At 41.7% G+C, this 26,588-nt stretch overlaps 1 protein-coding gene across 1 annotated transcript; it reads left to right on the top strand.

Moving 5' to 3' along the window:
* Positions 1-856: 856 nt before the first annotated feature.
* LOC135523516 (transmembrane protein 87A-like) lies at positions 857-25,050 on the top strand. Its single transcript, XM_064950260.1, has 19 exons — positions 857-1,030; positions 5,341-5,401; positions 8,789-8,880; positions 9,547-9,681; positions 11,071-11,124; positions 11,359-11,536; positions 11,934-11,995; positions 16,654-16,837; positions 18,407-18,506; positions 18,620-18,713; positions 18,844-18,919; positions 20,090-20,194; positions 20,305-20,363; positions 20,653-20,756; positions 21,022-21,095; positions 21,195-21,271; positions 22,098-22,150; positions 22,250-22,280; positions 22,452-25,050. Exons 1-19 carry the CDS (start codon positions 878-880, stop codon positions 22,491-22,493), a joined length of 1,734 nt encoding a protein of 577 aa, XP_064806332.1. The 5' UTR covers positions 857-877; the 3' UTR covers positions 22,494-25,050.
* Positions 25,051-26,588: the final 1,538 nt, after the last annotated feature.

Raw genomic sequence — 26,588 nt, 5'->3', positions numbered from 1 at the left:
TTGTTTAAATGATTGCTCTCTGCCGCCGAGCTGGTCTGGTGTTTCGGTTATCGAAGCGGATAATCCTGGAAATAATGTGGACAGTTTTGCACGGAAGAGTTCTCTGACCATTTCTACATCCCACAGGGATTCTGTAGATTCCCCATTGGATATGAAAACAGCAGAAAGGATAAGAATCCCAAAGTATGCATGTAAATGAGTTTGGTCCATCTCCTTCCACCTCTCTCCGAAAAGATGCCTTCCCTCCAAATTAGTGCAGTCCAGAATAATTTTCTAGATGGTGTCTGGGATGAACATTTCAAAAGATGACTTTATGTCCTGCACATGAGAAATCCGCCATCCTTATTGGCCCTGGTTGCATCCTTATCACATTGGCAGCCACACCGCATGGCGGCCAATGTAATAAGGATGTAACCAGTGCCAATGCGATGGCGGTGTGCAGGTTCTCACAGTACATTTTATAGTTTCACACACTACAAAGGTGTAAAGAGAGTGAGAAAAGCAGAAGACAGGCAGACAGGCAGGTGGACCCCCGAACACCACATATGCAATATAAATGTGTAGGGGGGTAAACTGTGCACTCAATGAAAATGTGTTATTTTACATGTTCTTCACAGAAAATGAGCCAAGGCCAATGAGTTGCAGGTGACAAACTAATTAATTGTATAATTTTTCTTCTAGTATACATTGAAAATGGGTCCCACAGACCCGAACACCACACAAGGGTTAATAAAGTATATATATGGTCACTGGCACTGCTTTACGTGGTGTATTGTTCAATGCATCTGATGCCAAAACGTCAACTCAGCATGCGCGTGACGTTACTTCCACTCAGGTGAGTTAGCTAGTCGCCCCAGCTATACCACATGCTGAAAACATGGCTGCTTCTGTACGGGTGAGGACGTGGAACACATCTAGCTCAGTGAAAACCTGGCTCCTTTATTTGGCAGGGATTATTTTACTAGGAGATGTAAATAGCGGGGTGATGGCAGCTCCAGAACCAGGACAGTGGAGAATTACAGTTGTCAATGTGAGTATTAAAATATGTAATATAGTTAGTTAGCAAGAACAATTTTGCGATTAATTTCAACTAACCGGCTGGCAATCCAACCTACCTAGCTAGCCAGTTAGCATGGGTTTGGATGAAGGGGGCGTTTTTCTGTTCATAAAATTGAACATTATTGAATAATAATACATTTTCCTGAGCAGATTCAGACTTTATCGATATGCACAAGGCGTTGTAGCAAACAATGTTTTATCTGCGAGCTAGATAGCATAGGCTCACTAACCCGATATCGTTGAAAGATGTAGCCACAGAGTTTCTAAACTCTCAGAGGCGCAACATTGCGAAACTTCCGGGAACGCTTGCCAAGCAGACCAGGCCCGGGTTTGGATAAGTCAATGAGTGAAGTGAAACATTGTTCCTTAGTTAATTTTCTCAATCTGAAGACACATAGATTCGAGACAATGTATTAAGTAGATGAACATATTTCTCCAACCTCTTGAAAGTGACAGACGTTTTCATTTGTCAAAACAACTATCGAAAGTGTGCCTTTTTATTTGACGGCATGTGCAGTTCGGCGCGAGACGAGACTACGTGTTTCTGCGCACGAGTTTAGTTAGACAACGTCGCCTACAAGCTTGAGCTGGGATTTTTAATGGGGAGGCCGTGTTTGCCGATCTTCATATCTAAATTTCTTGGCCAAACACCTCTTAGGCAGCTAGCTAGCTAAAGTTACATAGCTAAATGTAAACAAACATCAGACACAGACCACTGTACTCAGGGTTAGATCATTGCCTGCCATTTAGCCCAGATAGAACATACATTTACAAATCATTCAGCAAGTAAAATTAGTGAGCTAGTTAATGTTCAGATTAGAATGTGGGCTGTGCCAAATCTATTTGGTAGACTAGCTACTGTGTCCAATGAATTGAAGATCTATCAGTAAATTGCTTTCAAGTCAGTGAAGGGAAGTGAGCAAGTGCACTAGAGGTAGGCTAATTGGGAGTGTGTTTTCCATGGAGGTGGTCAGGTGTCTGTCCACCACAATATCCTGTTGCAGAGTAATGTGAGAGCTACCCATTGCCTGCCTAGGGACTCTCAATAATGGTTACCAGGGCCTATATGAAGTGTAATAGTAGGAATGAGTGCTGGTCAAGGATCAAGTCCCCCTTCCAATGAAATCTAATTTATCGTGATCTGAAAAAGCAAAACAGATTCTAAATCATCACTCTGGCTGGATACATACGCCACCAGATGAGAGAACGCGAGTGTTGTGGTTTATGGAGGGAATAGGGTTTCCTCATATCATTGAATGTCAGTTGAATTCAGAAGTTTACATACACCTTAGCCAAACACATTTAAACTCAATTTCACAATTCCTGACATCTAATTCAAGTAAAAATTCCCTTTTTGGTCAGTTAGGATTACCACTTTATTTTAAGAACGTGAAATGTCTTAATAATAGTAGATTTATTTCAGCTTTTATTTCTTTCATCACATTCCCAGTGGGTCAGAAGTTTACATGCACTCAATTAGTATTTGGTAGCATTGCCTTTAAATTGCTTAAAACCTCTTAGCGTGCTGATCCCGCATTCAACAACATCTGCTAAAATGGGAGTGCGCCAAATACAAAATTGTAATATTAAACATTCATGAAAATACAAGAGTCATACATGATTCTTTAGCTTAGAATCTTGGTAATCGAACTGCGTTATCCGATTTACAATAGGCTTTACGGCGAAAGCATAGCATTCGATTATCTGAGGACAGCGCCTCACATCAACATATGTTTACAAACCAGCACAGGTGTCACAATCTTAAATAGTGATAAAATAAATCACTTACCTTTGAAGATCTTCCTCTGTTTGCAATCCCAAGGGTCCCAGCTACACAATGAATGGTTGTTTTGTTCAATAAAGTCCTTCTTTTATATCCCAAATAGTCTGTTTTAGTAGGCGTCATTGAGTTCAGTAATCCACCCGTTCAACATGCAGACAGAGAAGTCCCAAAAGTTACCTGTAAAGTTTGTCCAAACAAGTCAAACGGTGTTTCTAATACATCCTCAGGTAGTCTAATAGCTAAATATAGGATAATGGAGAATAGTATGTTCAATAGGGAAGGAAAACAGCGAAGAGCGCACCCTCATTCAGACTACTTTTGCCTTACCTCTCCCCATGGATAAAAAACTATTACTCGTTGGTTTTTCAAAAAACAAGCCTGAAACCATGTATAAAGACTTGAAATCTAGTGGAAGCCATAGGAACTGCAATCTGGGAGGCGGAAGTCATAGTTTGCAATAGCTTCCCATTTGAAGGTGATGGGAGCTTAAAAAAAGGTGTTTTTTTTCGCCTGCCATATCAGTTCTGTTATACTCAGACATTTATTTGAACTGTTTTAGTAACTTCAGAGGTTTTTTTTTTAAGACAATTCTACCAATTATATGCATGTCCTAGCTTCTGGGCCTGAGTAACAGACAGTTTACTTTGGGCACATCAGACAGGTGGAAATTCAGGATACTGCCCCCGACCCTAGAAAGGTTAACTTGGGTCAAATGTTTTGGGTAGCCTTCCACAAGCTTCCCACAATAAGTTGAGTGAATTTTGGCCCATTCCTCTTGACAGAGCTAGTGTAACTTTGGTTTGTAGGCCTCTGTGCTCGCACACACTTTTTCAGTTCTGCCCACAAATGTTCTGTGGGATTGAGGTCAGGGCTTTGTGACTTTGTTGTCCTTAAGCCATTTTGCCACAACTTTGGAAGTATGCTTGGGGTCATTGTCCATTTGGAAGACCCATTTGCGACTAAGCTTTAACTTCCCGACTGATGTTTTGAGATGTTGCTTCAATATATCCAATTTGTAAGTCGCTCTGGATAAGAGCGTCTGCTAAATGACTTAAATGTAAATGTAATTTTCCTCCCTCATGAAGCCATCTATTTTGTGAAGTGCACCAGTCCCTCCTGCAGCAAAGCACCCCCACAACATGATACTGCCACCCCTGTGCTTCACAGTTGGGATGGTGTTCTTCAGCTTGCAAGCCTCCCCATTTTTCCTCCGAACATAACGATGGTCATTATGGCCAAACAGTTCTATTTTTGTTTCATCAGACCAGAGGACATTTCTCCAAAAAGTACGAACTTTGTCCCCATGTGCAGTTGCAAACCGTAGTCTGGCTTTTTTATGGCGTTTTTGGGGTAGTGGCTTCTTCCTTGCTCAGCGGCCTTCCAGGTTATGTCGATATAGGACTCGTTTCACTGTGGATATAGATCCTTTTGTACCGGTTTCCTCCAGCATCTTCACAAGGTCCTTTGCTGTTGTTCTGGGATTGATTTGCACTTTTCGCACCAAAGTACGTTCATCTTTGACACAGAACGTGTCTCCTTCCTGAGATGTATGATGGCTGCGTGGTCCCATGGTGTTTATACTTACGTACTATTGTTTGTACAGATGAATGTGGTACCTTCAGGCCTTTGGAAATTGCTCCCAAGGATGAACCAGACTTGTGGAGGTCTACATTTTTTTTCTGATGTCTTGGCTGAGTTCTTTTGATTTTTCCATGATGTCAAGCAAAGAGGCACTGAGTTTGAAGGTAGGCCTTGATGTACATCCACAGGTACACCCCCAATTGACTCAAATTATTAGCCTATCAGAAGCTTCTAAAGCCACAACATCATTTTCTGGAATTTTCCAAGCTGTTTGAAGACAGTCAACTTAGTGTATGTGAACTTCTGACCCACCGGAATTGTGATACAGTGAAATAATCTGTCTGGAAACAATTGTTGGAAAAATTACTTGTCATGTGTAGCCGATGTGAAATGGCTAGCTAGTTAGCGGTGATGCGCGCTAGTGGCGGTTCAATCGGTGACGTCACTTGCTCTGAGACCTTGAAGTAGTGGTTCCCCTTGCTCTGCAAGGGCCGCGGCTTTTGTGGAGCGATGGGTAACGATGCTTCGAGGGTGACTGACGTGTGCAGAGCGTCCCTGGTTCGCGCCCAGGTCGGGGCGAGGGGACGGACGTAAAGTCTATACTGTTACACATGCACAAAGTAGATGTCCTAACCGACTTGCCAAAACTATAGTTTGTTAATTAACAAGAAATTTGTGGAATGGTTGATAAACAAGTTTTAATGACTAACCTAAGTGTATGTAAACTTCCGACTTCAAATGTATGTATGGGGATCCCGGGAATCAAACCCACTATCCGGGCATTGGTAGCGCGATGCTCTACCAACTGAGATACAGAGGAGTTGTTAGGCATTAGGCCTAGACTACATTAGTCAGGACTGACTTACTCAGTTTATCTAACTAATGCCAATGTAAACACTGTTTCCTCTTCTTCACAGACCTCAAGACCATTGCTTTTGAGGAAATCTATGTATAAAGACACTGATATCAAATTGAAAGGTAAGATTAGCCAATGTTTGATATCGTACTGTATATGGGAAATGCCTCGCATGAGGGTGTCAAACAAATGAAAACCTGTTTCCTCGAGAATTCTGCTAAATGTTTTGCTTTCACAAGACCTGAAAATAACCGTTTCAGGGTGCAATTAGCTTGTTTACAATCTGCAAAAGGTTCCATGCGACTCGCACTGCCATGTCACAATACCTGGTACTCTGGTTCTAGATCTTCGACCCGCTACTAAAGATTACCTATAATATTGAAAAGATAGTCAAGTGACCTTTTTAACAATGGAAATGCATGTACTCAAAGATGGAAGGCAGGCAGGAGGAGGCGAGGTCAGGTGAGACCATTCTGGCCAATGAGATGGCAGATGCGCATGTGAACAACAGCCCGTAGAGATCGATGGAGTACTCTTTATATCTGTGCCATTATAGCATCTGTGACAGCATGGGCAACGCCATTGAGCATATCTTCATTTTAAAGTAGTAAATTCTCTTATATTTGTAAATGTTATTACTTTTTAACTGCATTGTTGGGAAAGGGCTCGTAAGTAAGCATTTCATGGTAATCTACACTTGTATTCGGGGAGTTTGTGACATTAAAATGTTATTTGATATATCTGTGTCCTCTATCTCTAGGAAAACAGGCGCAGCTCCAATATAGTTTTATTTTTAAATAAATTGCAAAAATGTATATCAGTGCCACGTACAGTATCAGTCAAGTTTAGACACAACTACTCATTCCAGGGGTTTTCTTTATTTTGACTATTTTCTACATTGTAGAATAATAGTGAAGACATCAAAACTATGAAACAATACATATGAAATCATGTAGTAACCAAAAAAGTGTGAACCTTTCTGGCGCAGGCGTTCCGCTAGCGACCCACCTCGACAACATCCGATGAAATTGCAGAGCGCCAAATTCAAATGACAGAAATGGTCATAATAAATACAAGTGTTATACATCGGCTTAAAGATGAACTTCTTGTTAATCCAGCCGCTTTGTCAGATTTCAAAAAGGCTTTACGGCGAAACATACCATGCGATTATCTGAGGACAGTGCCTGCTTACAAAAGCATACTAACATTTTACAACCAAGTAAAGTAATTACAAAAGTCTGAAATAGCGATAAAATTAATCACTTAACTTTGAAGATCTTCATATGGTTGCAGTCACAAGAGTCCCAGCTACACAATAAATGTTAGTTTTGTTCAATAAAGTCCCTCTTTATATCCCAAAAACTCTTTTGTTTACGTGTTTTTTTTTCAGTAATCCACTGGCTCCAAGGTGGTCAAAACATGCAGACGAATACATCCTTATAGTACCGTTAAAGTTCGTCGAAACATGTTAAACGATGTTTATAATTAATCCTCAGGTTGTCAATTGTCTAAATCGATAATATTTAAACCGGACAATAGCGTATTCAATAGAAAGGAAAAACAACTAAGGGCGCGCACTCGGTCATGCGCAAAACCAGCACTGCATGATTCTACAGTCCACTGACAGAAAGGCCTCCTTCATTTTTCAGAAAACAAGTCTGAAACAATGTCTAAAGACTGACATCTAGTGGAAACCATAGGAACTGCAATATGGGTCCTAACCCATTAGATACTCTATAGGCATTCAATTGAAAACTACTCACATCAACAAATCCCAGGTGTGTTTTGGGTCATTGTCCTGTTGAAAAAAAACAAATGATAGTCCCACTAAGCGCAAACCAGATGGGATGGCGTATCACTGCAGAATGCTGTGGTAGCCATGCTGGTTAAGTGTACCTTGAATTCTAAATAAAACCGTGTCAGTCACACCACCTACCCCATGCTTCACGTTGGGAACCGCACATGCAGAGATCATCGGTTCACCTACTCTTCATCTCACGAAGACATGGTGGTTGGAACCAAAAATCTCCAATTTGGACTCCAGACCAAAGGACAGAATTCCATCGGTCTAATGTCCGTTGCTTGTGTTTCTTGGCCCAAGCAAGTCTCTTATTGTTGTGGTTTCTTTGCAGCAATTCGACCATGAAGGTCTGATATTCACGCAGTCTTCCCTGAAAAGTTGGTGTCTGTTACTTGAACTCTGAAGCATTTATTTGGGCTGCAATCTGAGTTGCAGTTAACTCTAATGAACATATCCTCTGCAGTAGAGGTAACTCTGGGTCTTCCTTTCCTGTGGCAGTCCTCATGAGACATTTACATCATAGCGCTTGATTGTTTTTGCGACTGCACTTGAAGAAACGTTTAAAAGTTCTTGACATTTTCTGAATTGAATGACCTTCATGTCTTAAAGTAATGATGGACTGTCGTTTCTCTTTGCTTATTTGAGCTGCTCTTGCCAAAATACTTTTACCAAAAACTATCTTCTGTATACCACCCTTGTCACAACACAACTGATTGGCTCAAAGGCATTAAGAAGGAAAGAAATTCCACAAATTAATTTAACAAGGCACACCTGTTAATTTCAATTGCGTTCCAGATGACTACATCATGAAGCTGGTTGAGAGAATGCCAAGAGTGTGCAAAGCTGTCATCAAGGCAAAGGGTGGCTACTTTGAAGAAAATCAAATATAAAATATGATTCCATATGTTCCTGTTAGTGGAATTAAATTCCTATATGTTTAATACCCAATTAAATTAATACCCTCAGCCCATTTCTAAGAATTTGTAAGAAACTTATTTACATAAAATGGGTGGAGACCAGTCTCAAAATCAAGCACTAGCGTTTATTCTCAAGAGTACTGAACATGATACAATTTACAACAGGTTATAAACTGAAAATGACGTCATTAGGTTTCGAACTGTCCCGTCTCTCCTCCACTCCGGTACAATGGCAGTATAGTACTTAAGCCTTCCTACATTGTCTCCCGCCAATTTAGATAATTTATTACCAAGCCAAGGTCTTCCTGTGTAGATAAGCATTCTAGCCAGTCTGACGATGCGTTCATTCGTTTCTACCAAGGAACAGACAGTCATTGTTCTAATTCTTGATTATAACTACACACATTATATTCAGTACTAGGATTAAAAGAAAATTCATACATAATAGTATTCTGATTAGTCAGTACTGATTGAAATGTATACATAATTAGTCATTATTGATAAAAAATCCCTTAACAGTTCCATATACATTTGCTATTTTTGCCAACAACCAGTAGATTGGAAAGTGTTATGGAAACCCATTTAACTTGTATTTTTTATTTCGGTACTTGGGCCGCAAAAGTTATTTTTATGTGCGCCACGTCATCACACACAGCATTTTATCTGCAACAGGCCAATTTGATGGGAAAATGTGCATATTTATGTGGATATTAGAATATTAACATCTGTTACCAATTGGATGGAAACATGCCTAGTAACACTTTTTTTTTAAATGGTTTTATATTTTAAAGTTGTGTCCTTTGGATGTCCAGAGGAGATTACTTTTACCATTCAATGGTACTTGAAATACTACCCCTGTCACAACGAGTTCAATAATATTGAGGTAAGTAAAGTACATGCACTAGCCTAGTGAGTAAGTTACTAGTACCATGTTAGTCTAAAGCAGGGGTCGGCAACAGGTGGCCCGGGGGACAGAATTTGTTTTGCTCCCAAGTTTTTAGTACAAAAATACATTGTAAAATCACCAGGAATTCGGCTAAAAATGAGTTTAATGTAGGAAATCTGTTCCCAATTATTCCCATGAAAAAAAAAAAAAAAGAATGTGTATGTGATAGTGACTCAATGTTATCAAGGTATGAAATTGTGTTTGAAAAGAAAAATACATTTTTGGACTAAGTTGTGGTCAATTTAGTGTATAAATGATTATAGTTATTTTACGGCCTTCCGCTCTGCCAAAAATCTGCCTGTGGCCGAATCTAGTTTCCTACCCCTGGTCTATAAGTTGATATCAGATATGGGTGTGTGGAGCAGAGAGTGAGTGTTTGCCATAGTGATCATGAAAGATGACTACCTTCATTTGTTTAGGATTCCTATGGTAGTGCCACATTTTGACAGTTGGTGTGAATTACGAGTTGACTGTAATATGCACTTTTGGAGTTACATTTCCTTTGAGCAATGAGATTTCAAAGTGTGTCTCCCTACATTCAACTACTAATAAATATTGTACTTGTAAAAAATCTCAACTTTGATATAAATCATTACTTTCAAGGAAATGTATGAGAGGACGCCACTGAGTCGAGGACAGAGTATGGATCCTAACCCTCTAGGACAAGGGGAATGCATTGAGCACAAGCACAAGCCCTTGACCTGCAACAATGACCTGCGATACTTCCCAATGCTAAATGTAAGAGCTTATAGGTTACATACAGTACATGAGTTACCTTCCATTACAGGGCTTTTCACACTACTGGACTGAACTGAGCAGGCCTGGTTACTCAGCTACCATAGTTGCTTGATCCGTACTGAAAAGGACAGGGTGAAAACAAAATATTCCAGCCACAGTTTTGTTTGGGTCGTCTCAATAGTTTGAAAAGGATACGGTGCATTCAGAAAGTGTTCAGCATTATTCTAAATTTTTTTTTTTAAATGTAATCCTCATCAATCTACAGACAATGCCCCATAATGACAAAGTGAAAAGCATGAAAAACATTTTTTTATATATATATATATATATATATATATATATATATTTATTTATTTATTTATTTGTTATTATTATTTAAGTATTCAGACCCTTTGCTATGAGACTCGAAATTGAGGTCAGGTGCGTCCTGTTTCCATTGATCATCATAGAGATGTTTCTACAAGTTGATTGGAGTCCACCTGTGGTAAATTCAATTGATTGGACATGATTTGGAAAGGCACACAGCTGTCTATATAAGGTCCCACAGTTGACGGTGCATGTCAGAGCAAAAGCCAAGAGCTCCGTAGAGCTCAAAGACAGGATTGTGTTGAGGCACAGATCTGGGGAAGGGTACCAAAACATTTCTGCAGCATTGAAGGTCACCAAGAAGACAGTGGCCTCCATCATTCTTAAATGGAAGCAGTTTTGAACCACCAAGACTCTTCCTAGAGCTGGCCTCCAGGCCAAACTGAGCAATCGGGAGAGAAGGGCCTTGTTCAGGGAAGTGACCAAGAACCCGATGGTCACTCAGAGAGCTCCAGAGTTCCTCTGTAGAGATGGGAGAACCTTCCAGAAGGACAACCCTCTCAGCAGCACGCCAACAATCAGGCCTTTATGGTAGAGTGGCCAGACGGAAGTCACTCTTCAGTAAAAGGCACATGACAGCCCGCTTGGAGTTTGCCAAAAGGCACCTGAAGGACTCTGACCATGAGAAACGAGATTCTCTGGTCTGATGAGACCAATATTGAACTGTTTGGCCTGAATGCCAAGCGTCACGTCTGGAGGAAACCTGGCACCATCCCTATGGTGACGCATGGTGATGGCAGGATCATGCTCTGGGAATTTTTCAGCAGCAGGGCCTGGGAGACTAGTCAGGATCGAGAGAAAGATGAACAGAGCGATCCTTGATGAGAGAATTATACATCTGTTTTTGCTTTGTCATTGTGGGGTATTGTGTGTGTAGATTGGTAAGGAGGGGGGGAAAATATTTAATCAATTGTAGAATATGGCTGTAATGTAACAGTGGGAAAAGGTCAAGCGGTCTGAATAATTTCAGAATGTACTTGTTGTTTGAGTTACTGACAACTTACTATGACAATTTTGTTTCAGAAAGCCAAGGTGGAACCACGGACAGTTGTCCCGCCCATGGAAGGGGCAGCACCGGTGAGCTGCTATGATGGGGTCATGGTGTTTGCATCACTTTTTTAGCACACACTCATTCAGCTATTGCCGAAGGTCATTGTCAATGAGCGTAGGAGTTGCCGTTGGCCATATACAGCAAGCACTACGAGATCTGGGACCAGGCTATCACGTTTCAGATTCTCTTACATTTCTTGGATTTCTAAATGCATTGCATAATGCAATTTTTAAAACAAATGTTGGTTCAATCCTACTCAGGGTTCGGATGAGAACTACACCAAATGGACGATGGAGGAGTACGACAAAGTCAGCGGTGTGAAGAATTCCAGTGTGTCACTTAAAGATGATGTCATTGCCACCACGTGGAAGGATGGCCCCTATTTGTTAGTGGTGGTGATTAAATCTAACAAACCGGAAGCCAACTGGAATTTAACTGGTGGGTTTGCTACATTAACCACCATACGCCTTAGCTGGGTTGTGTTCATTAGGCACCAAACACAAAAATACAGACGGAAACAACAGGGAGGGACCACCAGAACTAACACAAGAACATTTACTGAAACTGGGCGTGACTAGCTAGCTGGACTCATTTTTGTTTTCCGTTGCAATAATGTTTTTATCTACCCTAATGAACACGACCCAGTTCTTGAATGTCAAACTTGCCCATGAGGCTTACCAAAAACCTTTAGTCAGCCTAAATACTAATTGAAATTATTTAAAATAATAATACATTGGCTACTGTTTTGATCACATTGCTCAATGTTGTATGTTGTAAACCTGATTTTATTTTCTGCGTTATGGAAAGCTGATGTATACTCACTTTATATTTCCAGTAAACGTTGTAATGAAAGGAACTCACGGCTACATCTCCATCACTGAATGGCCTCTCATGATCGTGAGTATACATTTAATTGATTTTATCCTTTGTTTGGGACAGATTCAATTAAACATTGTCACATTAAATAAACGGTCAGATGCATTGCACCATGAGACTTTAGCTCATTCTAATTTCCAGTAATTGTCCCTAGTCAAATATATAATGTAGGCTTAATCATTGTCATAGATTGCAGACACCTGTTTTACTCACTCATCAAATTTTATTAGTCACATGCGCCGAATACAACTGCTGTAGACCATAGAGTGAAATGCTTACTTACGGGCCCCTAACCAACAATGCAGTTTAAAAAAAAATATGGATAAGAAATAAAAGTAAAATAACAATAACGAGACTATACAGTGGGGTACCAGTACAGAGTCAATTTGCGGGGGCACCGGTTAGTTGAGGTAATATGAACATGTAGGTAGAGTTATTAAAGTGAATATGATGATAACAACAGAGAGTAGCCGTGGTATAAAAGGGGGAGGGGGCAGCAATGCAAATAGTCTGGGTAGCCATTTGATCAGGTGTTCAGGAGTCTTATTGCTTGGGGGTAGAAGCTGTTTAGAAGCCTCTTGGACCTAGAGTTGGCGCTCTGGTACTGCTTGTCGTGCGGTAGCAGAGAGAACAGTCTATGACTAGGGTGGCTGGAGTCTTTGACAATTTTTAGGGCCTTCCTCTGACACAACCTGGTATAGAGGTCCTGGATGTCAGGAAGCTTGGCCCTGGTAATGTACTGGGCCGTTCGCACTACCCTCTGTAGTGACTTGCGGTTGTAGGCCGAGCAGTTGCAATACCAGGCAGTGATGCAACCAGTCAGGATGCCCTCGATGGTGCAGCTGTAGAACCTTTTGAGGATCTGAGGACCCATGCCAAGTCTTAACAGTCCCCTGAGGGGGATTAGGTTTTGTTGTGCCCACTTCACGACTGTCTTGGTGTGCTTGGACCATGTTAGTTTGTTGGTGACGTGGACACCAAGGAACTTGAAGCTCTCAACCTGTTCCACTGCAGCCCCGCGTGCTCTCCTCTCTTTCCTGTAGTCCACAATCATCTTCTTTGTATTGATCACATTGAGGGAGAGGTTGTTGTCCTGGCACCACACGGACCAAGTCTCTGGCCTCCTCCCTATAGGCTGTCTCGTCATTGTCTGTGATCAGGCCTACTACTGCTGTCATCGGCAAACTTATTGATGGTGTTGGAGTTGTGCCTGACCGTGCAGTCATGAGTGAACAGGGAATACAGGAGGGGACTGAGCATTCTCACATAGGTGTTCATTTTGTCCAGGTGTGAAAGGCAGTGTGGAGTGCAATAGTGGGTCTAGTGTTTCTGAGATGATGGTGTTGATGTGAGCCATGACCAGCCTTTCAAAGCACTTCATGGCTACAGATGTGAGTGCTATGGGTCTGTAGTCATTTAGGCTGGTTACCTTAGTGTTCTTGGGCACAGGCACTATTAGTGGTCTGCTTAAAACATGCTGGTATTACGGACTCGGACAAGGAGAGGTTGATAATGTCAGTGAAGACACTTGCCAGTTTGTCAGCGCATGCTTGCAGTACATGCCCTGGGACCTTGTGAATGTTGACCTGTTTAAAGGTCCTACTCAAATCGGCTGCGGAGAGTGTGACCACACAGTCTTCCAGAACAGCTGGTGCTCTCATGCATGTTTCAGTGATATTTGCCTCAAAGCGAGCATAGTTGTAGTTTAGCTCGTCTGATAGGCTCGTGTCACTGGGCAGCTCTCGTCTGTGCTTCCCTTTATAGTCTGTAATGGTTAACAACCCCTGCCACGTCCGACGAGCATCAGAGCCGGTGTAGTACGATTCGATCTTAGTCCTGTATTGACGCTTTACATGTTTGATGGTTCGTTGAAGGGCATAGCGGAATTTCTTATAAGCTTCCGGGTTAGAGACCCGCTCCTTGAAAGCAGCAGCTCTAGCCATTAGCACAGTGCGGATGTTGCCTGTAAGACATGGCTTCTGGTTCAGGTATGTACAGTCATGGCCAAAAGTTTTGAGAATGACACACACACATGAATTTTCACAACGTCTGAATTTCTATTAATTTCGAAGTCCCTCTTTGCCATGCAAATGAACTGAATCCCCCCTCAAAAACATTTCCACTGTATTTCAGCCCTACCACAAAAGGACCAGCTGACATGTCAGTGATTCTCTTGTTAACACAGGTGTGAGTGTTGACGAGGACAAGGCTGGAGATCACTCTGTCATGCTGATTGAGTTCGAATAACAGACTGGAAGCTTCAACAGGAGGGTGGTGCTTGGAATCATTGTTCTTCCTCTGTCAACCATGGTTACCTGCAAGGAAACATGTTGTCGTCATTGCTTTGCACAAAAAGAGCTTCACAGGCAAGGATATTGCTGCCAGTAAGATTGCACCTAAATCAACCATTTATCGGATCATCAAGGAGAGCGGTTCAATTGTTGTGAAGAAGGCTTCGGGGTGCCCAAGAAAGTCCAGCAAGTGCCAGAACCATCTCCTAAAGTTGATTCAGCTGCGGGATTGGGGCACCACCAGTACAGAGCTTGCTCAAGAATGGCAGCAGGCAGGTGTGAGTTCATCTGCACGCACTGTGAGGCGAAGACTTTTGGAGGATGGCCTGGTGTCAAGAAGGGCAGCAAAGAAGCCACTTCTCTGCAGGAAAAACATCAGGGACAGACTGATATTCTGCAAAAGGTACAGGGATTGGACTGCTGAGGACTGGGGTAAAGTCTTTTTCTCTGATGAATCCCCTTTCCGATTGTTTGGGGCATCCGGAAAAAAGCTTGTCCAAAGAAGACAAGGTGAACGCTACCATCAGTCCTGTGTCATGCCAACAGTAAAGCATCCTGAGACCATTCATGTGTGGAGTTGCTTCTCAGCCAATGGAGTGGGCTCACTCACAATTTTGCCTAAGAACACAGCCATGAATAAAGAATGGTACCATCACATCCTCCGAGAGCAACTTCTCCCAACCATCCAGGAACAGTTTGGTGGCAAACAATGTCTTTTCCAGCATGATGGAGCACCTTGCCATAAGGCAAAAGTGATAACTAAGTGGCTCGGGAAACAAAACATTGATATTTTGGGTCCATGGGCAGGAAACTCCCCAGACCTTAATCCCATTGAGAACTTGTGGTGAATCCTCAAGAGGTGGGTGGACAAACAAAAACCCACAAATTCTGACAAACTCCAAGCATTGATTATGCAAGAATGGGCTGCCATCAGTCAGGATGTGGCCCAGAAGTGAATTGACAGCATGCCAGGGCGGATTGCAGAGGTCTTGAAAAAGATGGGTCAACACTGCAAATATTGACTCTTTGCATCAACTTCATGTAATTGTCAATAAAAGCCTTTGACACTTATGAAATTCTTGTAATTATACTTCAGTATTCCATAGTAACATCTGACAAAAATATCTAAAGACACTGAAGCAGCAAATTTTGGAAATTAATATTTGTGTCATTCTCAACTTTTGGCCACGACTGTACGTACGGTCCCTGTGGGGATGACGTCATCGATGAATTTATAGATGAAGCCAATGACTGATGTGGTGTACTCCTCATTGCCATTGGAGGAATCTTGAAACGTGTTCCACTCTGTGCTAGCAAAGCAGTCCTGTAGTTTAGCATCTGCTTCATCTGACCACTTTGTTTATTGATCGAGTCACTGGTGCTTCCTGCTTTAATTTTTGCTTGTAAGCAGGAATCAGGAGGATCAAATTATGGTCAGATTTGCCAAATGGAGGGCAAGGGAGAGCTTTGTATGTGTCTCTGTGTGTGAAGCAAAGGTGATCCAGAGTCTTTTTTTTTTCTCTCTCTCTGGTTCTACATTTGACATGCTGATAGAAATTTGCTGAAATGGATTTAAGATGCCCTGCATTAAAGACCCTAGCTACTGGGTGAGCGTTTTGTTTGCTTATGGCGGAATACAGCTCATTAAATGCCATCTTCGTGCCAGCCTCTTACTGTCGTGGTATGTAAAGAGCTACGAAAAATATAACTCTCTCGGTAAATGGTGTGGTCTACAGTTTATCATGAGATTACCTCAGACTAGCAATAGCTTGAGACTTCCTTAGATATTGTGCACCAGCTGTTATTTACAAAAATACATGTTCTGTCCTGCCAGTGCAGTGTATAACTAGCCAGCTGTATGTTGATAGTGTCGTCGTTCAGCCACGACTTCGTGAAGCATCAAATATTACAGTTTTGAATGTCGCGTAGGTCATCTATTTTATTGTCCAAAGATTGCACGTTTCACTTGCAGGGTTTTGTGTTGTATATGTAATATAATACTGTATATGCCATTTATCCAAAGCGTCTTAGTCATGAGTGCATATATTTCAAAATACGGGTGGCCCTGGGAATTGAGCACACAACCGTGGCGATGCAAGTGCCATGCTCTACCAACCAAGCCATATAGGACCTTGTTTGTTCAGATGACTAAAGACCCTTTCAGGCCTGATGAAACTGGATGATGTGCAGTCAAAGGTTTGACAGTAATCAAACAAACCAGTTTGTCAAACTTTATGTACTTTTGGAGGTGCGTTCTAACTCCCCAAATGCCTAGGTTTTGGCTTAGTGGGCTAATGCGCCCTTCAGGCATGCAGGAGAGCCAGGTTAAAACCCTGTATCATTGTAGTTGAGTTCATATGTTTTAACACCCATCTCTTTCCCCCTCAGTTCTACATGGTGATGTGTATAGTGTACATCCTGTACTCGTTACTCTGGTTCATGTGGGCTGCCTGTTACTGGAAGGACTTACTGCGGATCCAGTTCTGGATAGCTGGAGTCATCTTTCTGGGCATGGTGGAGAAGGCTGTGTTCTGTGCTGAGTACGAGAACACCAACGGTGTCGGGGCAGCTTGTGAGTCTACACTACGACTAATACTACTACTAAACTACACCGAGCTCTCTTTCTGAGTGGTTTAAAGTGTAGTAAGATCCTCTGTATAGGAGCATGGTGAAGGCTGTGTATGAGAACAACGGTGTCAGGGGCAGCTTATGAGTTTACAGTACACTACACCCAGCTCTCACATTGATCCGGTCCCATTTCCCTCCCTACCCTTTCCTCTTGGCACTAACCTGTCAATTGTTTTGCAAATCTGTATGGTCTGAATAGGCGGGTATGGTCTTGTTAGCAGTTGATATTCCTCTTCAATAACACAGACCCCAATGCAAATCAGGGGGAAGAAAATCTGTTTATTCTTATTCAAAGAGGACGAATCATGCGGGGAGGGAGATGGTAGATGTTCATGCTCCCCTGTCCTCAGTGATTCTCTCCTGTGCTTCTCTCCACAGGACAAAGGGACAAGATGTACTTTATAACCCAGCCCTAGCCTGTGGTTCACCAATTAGAATTCCTTGTAATAAAACTGGGCCAATGGCTGAATAACTATCCTATTTCAGGCTCGATGCATAGACAAATTCCTCCCATGTCTCTGACCCATTAATCAATAATTCCCTACTACATAAAACCCACTGGCTCCATGTCATCTACAAGACCCTGCTAGGTAAAGTCCCCCCTTATCTCAGCTCGCTGGTCACCATAGCATCTCCCACCTGTAGCACACGCTCCAGCAGGTATATCTCTCTCGTCACCCCCAAAACCAATTCTTTCTTTGGCCGCCTCTCCTTCCAGTTCTCTGCTGCCAAAGACTGGAACGAACTACAAAAATCTCTGAAACTGGAAACACTTATCTCCTTCACAAGCTTTAAGCACCAACTGTCAGAGCAGCTCACAGATTACTGCACCTGTACATAGCCCACCTATAATTTAGCCCAAACAACTACCTCTTTCCCTACTGTATTTTATTTATTTATTTTGCTCATTTTGCACCCCATTATTTTTATTTCTACTTTCCACATTCTTCTATTGCAAATCTACCATTCCAGTGTTTTACTTGCTATATTGTATTTACTTTGCCACCATGGCCTTTTTTTGCCTTTACCTCCCTTCTCACCTCATTTGCTCACATCGTGTATATAGACTTGTTTATACTGTATTATTGACTGTATGTTTGTTTTACTCCATGTGTAACTCTGTGTCGTTGTATGTGTCGAACTGCTTTGCTTTATCTTGGCCAGGTCGCAATTGTAAATGAGAACTTGTTCTCAACTTGCCTACCTGGTTAAATAAAGGTGAAATAATGTCGTTTAAAAAATGTTTTTTAACACAATTTCCATTGATCGTTAGTACTCTATTTACTTTTAGTCCTCTTGACCTCTTGTACACTGCGTTGTGTATTTATCTTCGACATATTCTTAGTCTGAATAGGCAGGTATAAGCAGTGTAGTGATGATGGTGCTTCCATCATATTGCTTCTACCTTACAGATTTGCTTAGAGCCAAGGGGAGGTTTAGGGAGTGTTATTATTCTGTGCAATACATAGTTTTTCTGCCTTTCTACCATGCATTCCAATGTTCTTGTTTTCAGCTCCAGGCCTGTTGATCTTTGCTGAGCTCATCTCTGCCCTGAAGAGAACCCTGGCACGGCTGCTGGTCATTATTGTTAGTCTGGGATATGGTATAGTCAAGTAAGTTGAGAAAATAAAGGTCATCACTCACTCCCTGTCACTCCCAATCCGTTGCTAGGTTAGCCTGCTATCTATATTTTGTACATTTTCCTGCATTTTGTGTTTCCTATCAGACCTCGACTGGGTACTGTGATGCACAGAGTGGTGGGACTAGGCGTCCTGTATTTTGCCTTTGCTGCTATCGAAGGTGTGCTTAGGATCACTGGGGTAAGGAGTTTTCTTGATTTTGCTCCATTGAGCTTGCATTCAACATGTGAAATTTCAGTTGTAGATGAGCTGCTGTTTTTCCCTTGTGAGTTAATCGGAATTACTTTCAATAAATGTATATTCACTAAAGGGCCGTGACAATGGTCTTTCCCTCATCACAATCGTTGTTCTAGTTGTGATGGACTCGTGTATCATCTGGTTCATATCCTTAATCCAATTATCATCTGGAGTTTATAATAATTACTCCATAATGCACATCTATTGGTCTATAATAACAAAATAGGCCTACTTGTCTTGTTAGCCTTGTCTGACACTTGTCTGTCAGTACAGAATTTTACACATTTTGCTATTGCCTACTAATAAGTTTTCATAAGTCTCACTAATAGACTAGGTGCTGGGGTTATGTGTCTTGTACAATTTAAACTGGAGTTTGGATTGTATACCTTAATTTATATACTAAATTATGTTTCAGTGGGTGATTGTCTTTGGTTGCTGCTCTGGTGAAAGGCTCTGTTCTCTATCTACCCCACTCACTCATCACTTTTTCGTCCTCAGTTTCTTGTCTCTCTTGACGTTAATCTTGCACTCTGACTCTCTCTGTCTGTTACTCTTAACTTTCATCTACACTTTCCCCACCTGCTCTACTCTCCTATGTATTTATCTTGCTCTCAACTTGCATTCTCTTCTCTTCCGCTCTCCCCCTTTCTCCTGTCCTCCCTCAGGCGAAAGACTCTGACCTGGCTCTGTTGGCCAACATTCCTCTGGCTCTGCTTGACTCCTCTCTCTGCTGGTGGATATCCTTTGGTGTGCCTATAGCCCTGCTTGGGCTCCTCTGTCCCCTGGGGGGCCCCCTGGTCCCTACCCGGGGCTTTTCTGATCCTCAGTCGGGGGGGCCTACTCTGACTCTCCCTGGGCTGGAGGGTCAGAGTAGAGTGCTTCTATCAAAGGGTTCAGTCCAAATCCAAAGGGTATCTGCATGTTAATCCACTAGCTACATGCTAACGCTCTGCCTCTCACAGCTAGCTTCTGACATACATAAATAGAGAGCATGAGAGATTAGATTATTTGCTATCTTGCTAGCTAACTCACAGCTCGCTAACCTGGAAGTCTATAAGTAGAGGTCAAGTAGTCCGTCCTTTCCCAGGGCCCCTTTACCTGGGGCCTCATTTGTTCTTCGGGTCAATCACATTCCAACACCTTAACCCACTAGCTACCACTCAGAGGGCACATAATCTGACCTTGCATGCTGTTTTCCCTGCTGACTTTGCTAGATTCTTCCCTGATTCCATCTTATACGTGAAGTCTGTCAGTTATTCTACACACTGTCAGTGCTTGTCTAGCCCAGAGGTTGTTTCCTTGACTGCCTCCTAACATATTTGTGAGCCTGGCTCAAACTATAAAGACACTGAAGCTGAGGAGAAACCCAGTCAAACTGTCTCTCTACAGACACTTCACGAACACACTCATCTTTGCCATCATAGGTGAGTGAAGTTGTTAAATTGATGTAGAGTCTATTCCCAGCACAGGATACCGGTCATACATTCATTCAATCAAAGTAGTCTGGTGATCACTCATTTTTTTCCTTCTTTAGCTTCAATCATTTTCATGGTGTGGACGACAAAAAAATTCCGGCTAGCAGATTGTCAGTCGGTAAGAATACATCTCTCTGTTTTTAAATGTCTTGTTTCAAACGTTTAAATAGAAAATATACAAATGTGTGTTATACAGTTCTTCTGGATCAATGTTTTTAGCTTGCTCTGTCTTGAGACGAATATCCAATCAACAGTTAAGATTTTTTATTTTACTAACACCTTCAATATGTGGCTGTTTAACCTCCTTTAGTTGAATGCAGTGATTTTAAAAGAATGTCTGCTAAATAACAAAAATGTAAATCTACTGAATCGTCATGAATGACGTTTGCATCGTCCTGTGTGGCCAGGACTGGATGGAGCTGTGGGTAGATGATGCCTTCTGGAGGTTCCTCTTCTCCATCATACTGCTGGTTATCATGTTCTTATGGAGACCATCTGCTAACAACCAGAGGTGATGATTTGGCTGTTACATAACAGACATTTGCATTGATCTAGGTGTTCTCATCCTGCGCCTTAGCTACCTTGTTGAGTGTGCTGTAGATTTCTCAATGGCAATATGTTGACGTACCAAACCACCACCAACAGTCAGTCAGGGAGAAAGTGCCTCGCCTTTCGACTCTTCAAAGCTTCACAGAGGAAACACAAACTTAAACGGTCTTTCTCTAAATGGAGCTTTATAACTTCATAATGTTTAACTGTTCCTTTGTTCTCAACAGGTATGCATTCACTCCTCTGATGGACGACTCTGATGATGAGGAGATCGAGGACTTCCTGGTGTCAGCTAATTTGGGTACAGTGCACTTAGTGAAATAGTAGGGTTTTCATTCTCACTGTGTCATTGTTGAAACATTGACCATTGATCACCAAAAATGTTTCTCACTCTACACAGCTGACGGCATAAAGTTGAGAGCAACCAACTCCAGGATTGAGACAAACGGTTCTGCCAAGCCTTCAGGACCCAACCCGGTTAGTATCGAACGTTCAGTTCAACTTCATTGCCCTGGAGGTAATAAATTAAGAAAGGCAAAGTCCGTTTACAAGTATCAAATCAATATGAATGCAAAGTACTCCACATATAAATACAGTTTACAAACAAGTCAATCTTTTTCTCTTTTTTTTCCTTTTTCTCCCCATTTTTCACGGTATCCAATTGGTAGTTAGTCTTGTCTCATTGCTGCGACTCCCTTACGGACTTGGGAGAGGCGAAGGTCGAGAGCCATGCGTCCCCCGAAACCCAACCAAGCCACACTGTTCCTTGACACAATGCCCACTTAACCTGGAAGCCAGCCGCACCAATGTGTCGGAGGAAACATCGTACACCTGGCGACCGTGTCAGCGTGCACTGCGCCCGGCCTGCCACAGGAGTCGCTAGTGTGCGATGGGACAAGGACATCCCTGCCAGCCAAACCCTCCCATATCCCAGACAACGCTGGGCCAATTAGCACCGCCACTGGTCTCCCAGTCGCGGCCGGCTACGACAGAGCCTGGACTCGAACCCAGAATCTCTAGTTTCACAGTGCCTTAGACCACTGTGCCATTCGGGAGGCCCAGCCAATCTTTTCTGTCAGCACAGTCAATGGTCCACTTTCAGTTAACTGCACATGATGACATGACACTTTTGCTTACGCAAATGTTTGCTCTTACATGGCAATTCAAATCCCCTACTGGCAGACATTAATGGAACATCTATGTCGTCTAGTAAATGACATGACTGAGTTTAAACAACAGGGGGCAGCGTGGAGTAATTATCTATTTTTTTCTCTTCTGTCATTTTCTTTAACAATCTGTCCAGGATGAAGACATGAAATGGGTGGAAGAGAACATTCCTACCTCTTTATCAGACGTGTAAGCATGACTTAACAAAAAATAATAGATGTGTTTTAAAGTGATCAACATTAGGCAGTTGTATAAAAGCACGTTTTGTCTTTTCCTCTTTCATTATAGAGCGTTGCCTGTCCTTCTCGACTCGGATGAGGTATGTGTATCCTTAACACAACGGGTCTCAACTTTGGCCCATTTCTGTCAATGGCAACACATCAATGGCAACACATGGTTTGCTTTACTGTGAATTTCCTTTTAATGTTATTCAGTTCTCAGATTGCAGTATTAGAGAAATATATAATATATTCTCTATTTTTTTTACCAGGAAATCATGACCACAAAATACGAGATGTCCAAGATGGAGTAACATGGAAAGTCTTCCTCCCACCCATGGTGGATGCAGAGCATCTCTACCTCGGGCTCCTAATGCATGGCATGGAATAGACAGATCATCTGGAGCACGACACCTCTCCAATCCTAGTCCTAGGGCTGTTTAGGCTGAGACTCAGACCTCTGTTCCTCTGTACAACACTACTGTGGCTTAACGCAACACCTCTGACTTGGCAATCAGCAGGGTCCTATTCATTGGGCATCGAATGGAAGAAAATGGATCAAAACGAGGAGGTACTACTTCAACTTGTCCAATAAGAAATACTTGTTTTAGTTTTCCTTTCCAGAGTGTTTGTTACGGTGTGCTCTAATGTATTCAACCGATGTTATGTGGGCAACAGAAAATCTCACCTGCAATACTCCTATTCTTTGCGTCCCAAATGGCACCCTGTTCTCTATATAGGGCACTGCTTTTGACCATGGCCCATAAGGTTTTATAGGGAATATGGTGCCTTTTGGGATGTAACTTATGAGACTTCTGTTCCAAAAGAAACAGCTTCACTTTATGTTAAATGCTGTATGTATTTATTAACATTCTTTTTCTCACTGAACTTGACTTTATAGGAGAAAGGAACAAGCTGGTATATTATTTCAACACCAATTGGACACACTGCATAATAACATTACCAATATTGTTTTGATAGTTGATAACATTCAGAGGTGTATAGTAAACATTATTTATTATATATTTCACTAAGTGAAGCTGTTTCCTAACCAAAGTATAATGTGATGTGGGAGAGTTTGTGCGTTTCTGTCTAGGCTGGGACACCGGATCCATACGTGCAGTGTGTTACGCAGTACTAAACAGAAGTGTTCTATCAATGTTCCGAAAGTTTACATCACTGAATGGACCCCTGAGGTTGGTAGAGGCAGTACTGTAATTGAGGCTTACGTCATTGAGGAGTTGTGTGTTTGAATGTGAGTGGAGGGAATCTTTAGCCTGGTTCCAGATTAGCAATAACAGCGTTACAATGGCCATAGGAGTTGGCAAGACGGCACAAACACATCTGGGAGGGATCAGGCTAGGAAGTCCTCTGTTTCCGCTAGTCAAATAAAAAGCAATATTCTATACGTCCTATGACCTTGTAAGGTTTACTTACACTCCTCTAGTACCCTCCCTTTATCTGTTTTACATTGCTTGTGCACCAAATGGTACCCTATTCCCTATAGCAGGGGTGCCAAGCTCATTCCATGTAAGGGTTAGGTTTGTTTTTTTCCCTTTCAATTAAGACTTAGACAATCAAGTACAAAGGAGGAGTGAAAACCCACAGATGCTCAGCCTTCCATGGAATGAGTTTGTAAAGAGTGCCCTATATAAGTGCACTACTTTTGACCAGATCCCTATGCGCCCTGGTATAAAGTAGTGTGCACTATATAGGGGATATGGTTCTATTTGGGACAAAAATGGTTATTTATGTTTAAGTGTACTTACAACTTGCTATATTTAGTTTACTCTAGGTACATTTATGGGGATGTTGATATTGTGTGATACGTTTTAATGTTATTTCTGATTTGTTGTCATCTGTAGCTTTTTCTAAAACTCTTTAAAGGACAAACTATTGGAAATGACTCGTCTCATTGATTTAATTACTGCGTTTTGTTTTGCCGTTGAAACGGTGATGTGGCTCTCCATCTTATGGTCTGTAATGGTATAACCCTTTCAAAGTACAGATTCTTTGTGCACCATTTCTGTAACGGCAATCGGTACTGGTGCCAGTTAGATGGTGTCTGAAGTCTTCAGCTGTATAAGAGAAAGGGGGTTTGTCTCATGTGGACATTTCCAAATAGGATGATGTTGTATTGGTCCATGTTATGCTCTGCAGCCTTCACCTAGGTTAGGGAGTTATGATTTCACTCACAACCTCAACTATTTCCTAAGACCTGTCCAGAAACATTCCCTACCCACTAGATTGTCTTACATCTGTCCAATCCTTGCATAGGTAGGGTGTAGTGGTCAGTTTGGGAATCAGGCCCTAGTATATGTAGTGCTTTCCCTAACTTGTATAAATTCATATTAAGATACTTACTCAGACCCTGACATTCTTCTCTTTATGATCATTGTTTCCCTCTTATGTAGCCTGTATGTCTGTCTCAGAGTTGGTTATTTTCACTTAACAGACTGGTTTTGTCTGACTTAGTACTGTTATTATATTATTTACTGCCTGATACCTTTTTTGGAAGGGTTAACATCTTCAAAGCTATGCTTTAACTTTTAAACACAGGGCCTGTGTTCATAAAGCGCCGCAGTGTGAGTGCAGATCTAGGATCAGTTTGACCTTTTTAGATCGTAATGGACACCTGATCCCGATTGGCACGCCTACTTTGAGATGCTTAGTAATGTACATATGGCTCCAGATCAATGTGGCTTGTTTGTCCTTTTTATTTCTGTTGACAGCAGAGAGCGAGAGAACAGCACCATGTTATTAGTATGCCAAACTGTAAATCTGTATTTATGATGTTTGTTAAATCTTTGTTTTCTGATCTATTTCAATACGATGGTTAATTTAATTGTAAATAAAAATGTTTTACAAATTTGTTTTTGTGTTCTTGCAGTCACAGGATAACAGATTATAACCAGTGATCATTAGATCATCATTATTAGTTGATCATCCAGTCAGGGAGATTTGCTGTGTGGCCAGAGTGCCATATTAGTGTACTTACAGCAGGTGATGGGCAACTGTCAGTCAGGGTCTTAACTTACTGTTGGGAGGTAGAATACACAAGGTGCAATACGCAGCGGCCAGGAATCTAAACTGGTACTGTAGTAATCAAGGTTGAATTAAAGCCTTCGGGGCCCCCATTGATTTTGCTACTCACTCAGATTTCATATTAAAAACTGCAAACATTTCTTTCCACCGTATGGCAAAATGAGTCGAATTTCATTAAATTAACTCTTAAACTAAAAAAATGCATATTCTCTCCGCCCCTGGCAAAGTTGCCCATCCCTGACTTCAAGTATACTTCTGGCAGCAGTCTGTTCTTCTCTTAGATTTTATATCTTGATTTCGATTGAACTGTCCTGGCAGATTCTTTACCCAACCATGCGTTCATGTATTGATTTTGGGTGATGTCCTCTAGTCTAGTGGAATGAGATGTTCTGTTCCGTTTGCACAGCTGTTCGTGTGATGCAGACAGCACAAAAATGAACTGATTTTCATCAGAAAACAGAGAAACCTCATATTTACACATACTTTATTTAACGTAAGGGCATTTTAGGACATTGGTTATCATCCTGATTTAAACAGACTAAGTGTTTAAGACATGTTCAAAGGAAGATAACCAGACTAAGCAGTTTTCTTCTGAACTTTGAATCTTGTATTTTCAAAGTGATAATTAGCTGCAGTTCTTTAAATTTCAGTAGATAAATGAATGGGTATAGGGCCTACTATAGAGAATCAACATGTTCCCAACTAAGTGTTCCTGACTTGTGTGAATGAACCCAATCTGTTCCACAGAGGGCAAAGAGCCTTCAATAGGCTGTTAGTTGCATTATTTACCACATTATCTATTGACCACGTCATATGAAATCTACAACAACCCCATGCACATATGTTGTCACAATGAAAGCTTGTTTTTCAGTAAAGTTTTTAAAGAACTCTTTCTTTCTTCAAAGGGATCAAGTGAAAGTAGACTAAATTACACAGTGTTAGAAACCTGATTGCTCCAGTCCAGGGGCTTTGTACTAGTATTGGGTTATGAAACCGCTTAGTAAAGCCCACCAGATCCTTGTGTTGACACAAACAGGGGAACAACAAGCGTTTAACGAGGTGAGTGACATAGCCTGTCCCAAGCTGTTCCCTCCCCCTCCCTCATGGCCCTAGAAGTTTGCAGATCTAAAGGGTATTGAGGAAGTATCTAGTGTAGAGGGGGATCTTCCACCATATTGCTTCCATCGCTGCTAACATCGAAAGGTTACTTAGGGCCATGGAGGAAGGAGGGGCAGGGAGTGAATTGGGACCGACCATAGAGATAGTTAGAGGACACAACATTGTAAAAAATATATTTAAAAAACGTTATTTTAACATACACCAGGTAGGTGCAGTGAAATGTGTTGTTTTACAGGGACAGCCAT

The sequence above is a fragment of the Oncorhynchus masou genome, chromosome 31, assembly GCF_036934945.1.
Source record: "Oncorhynchus masou masou isolate Uvic2021 chromosome 31, UVic_Omas_1.1, whole genome shotgun sequence".
Lineage (NCBI taxonomy): Eukaryota > Metazoa > Chordata > Actinopteri > Salmoniformes > Salmonidae > Oncorhynchus > Oncorhynchus masou.
This window is presented reverse-complemented; position numbering and strand designations above follow the sequence as displayed.

Bases quoted from the DNA above. Each gene is read 5' to 3' on its own strand.
- LOC135523516 (XM_064950260.1), top strand. From the start codon at position 878: ATGGCTGCTTCTGTACGGGTGAGGACGTGGAACACATCTAGCTCAGTG. The intron at 20,757-21,021 runs GTGATGATTTGG...TGTTCTCAACAG, and splicing joins CCATCTGCTAACAACCAGAG to GTATGCATTCACTCCTCTGA. The intron at 21,272-22,097 runs GTTAGTATCGAA...CAATCTGTCCAG, and splicing joins AGCCTTCAGGACCCAACCCG to GATGAAGACATGAAATGGGT.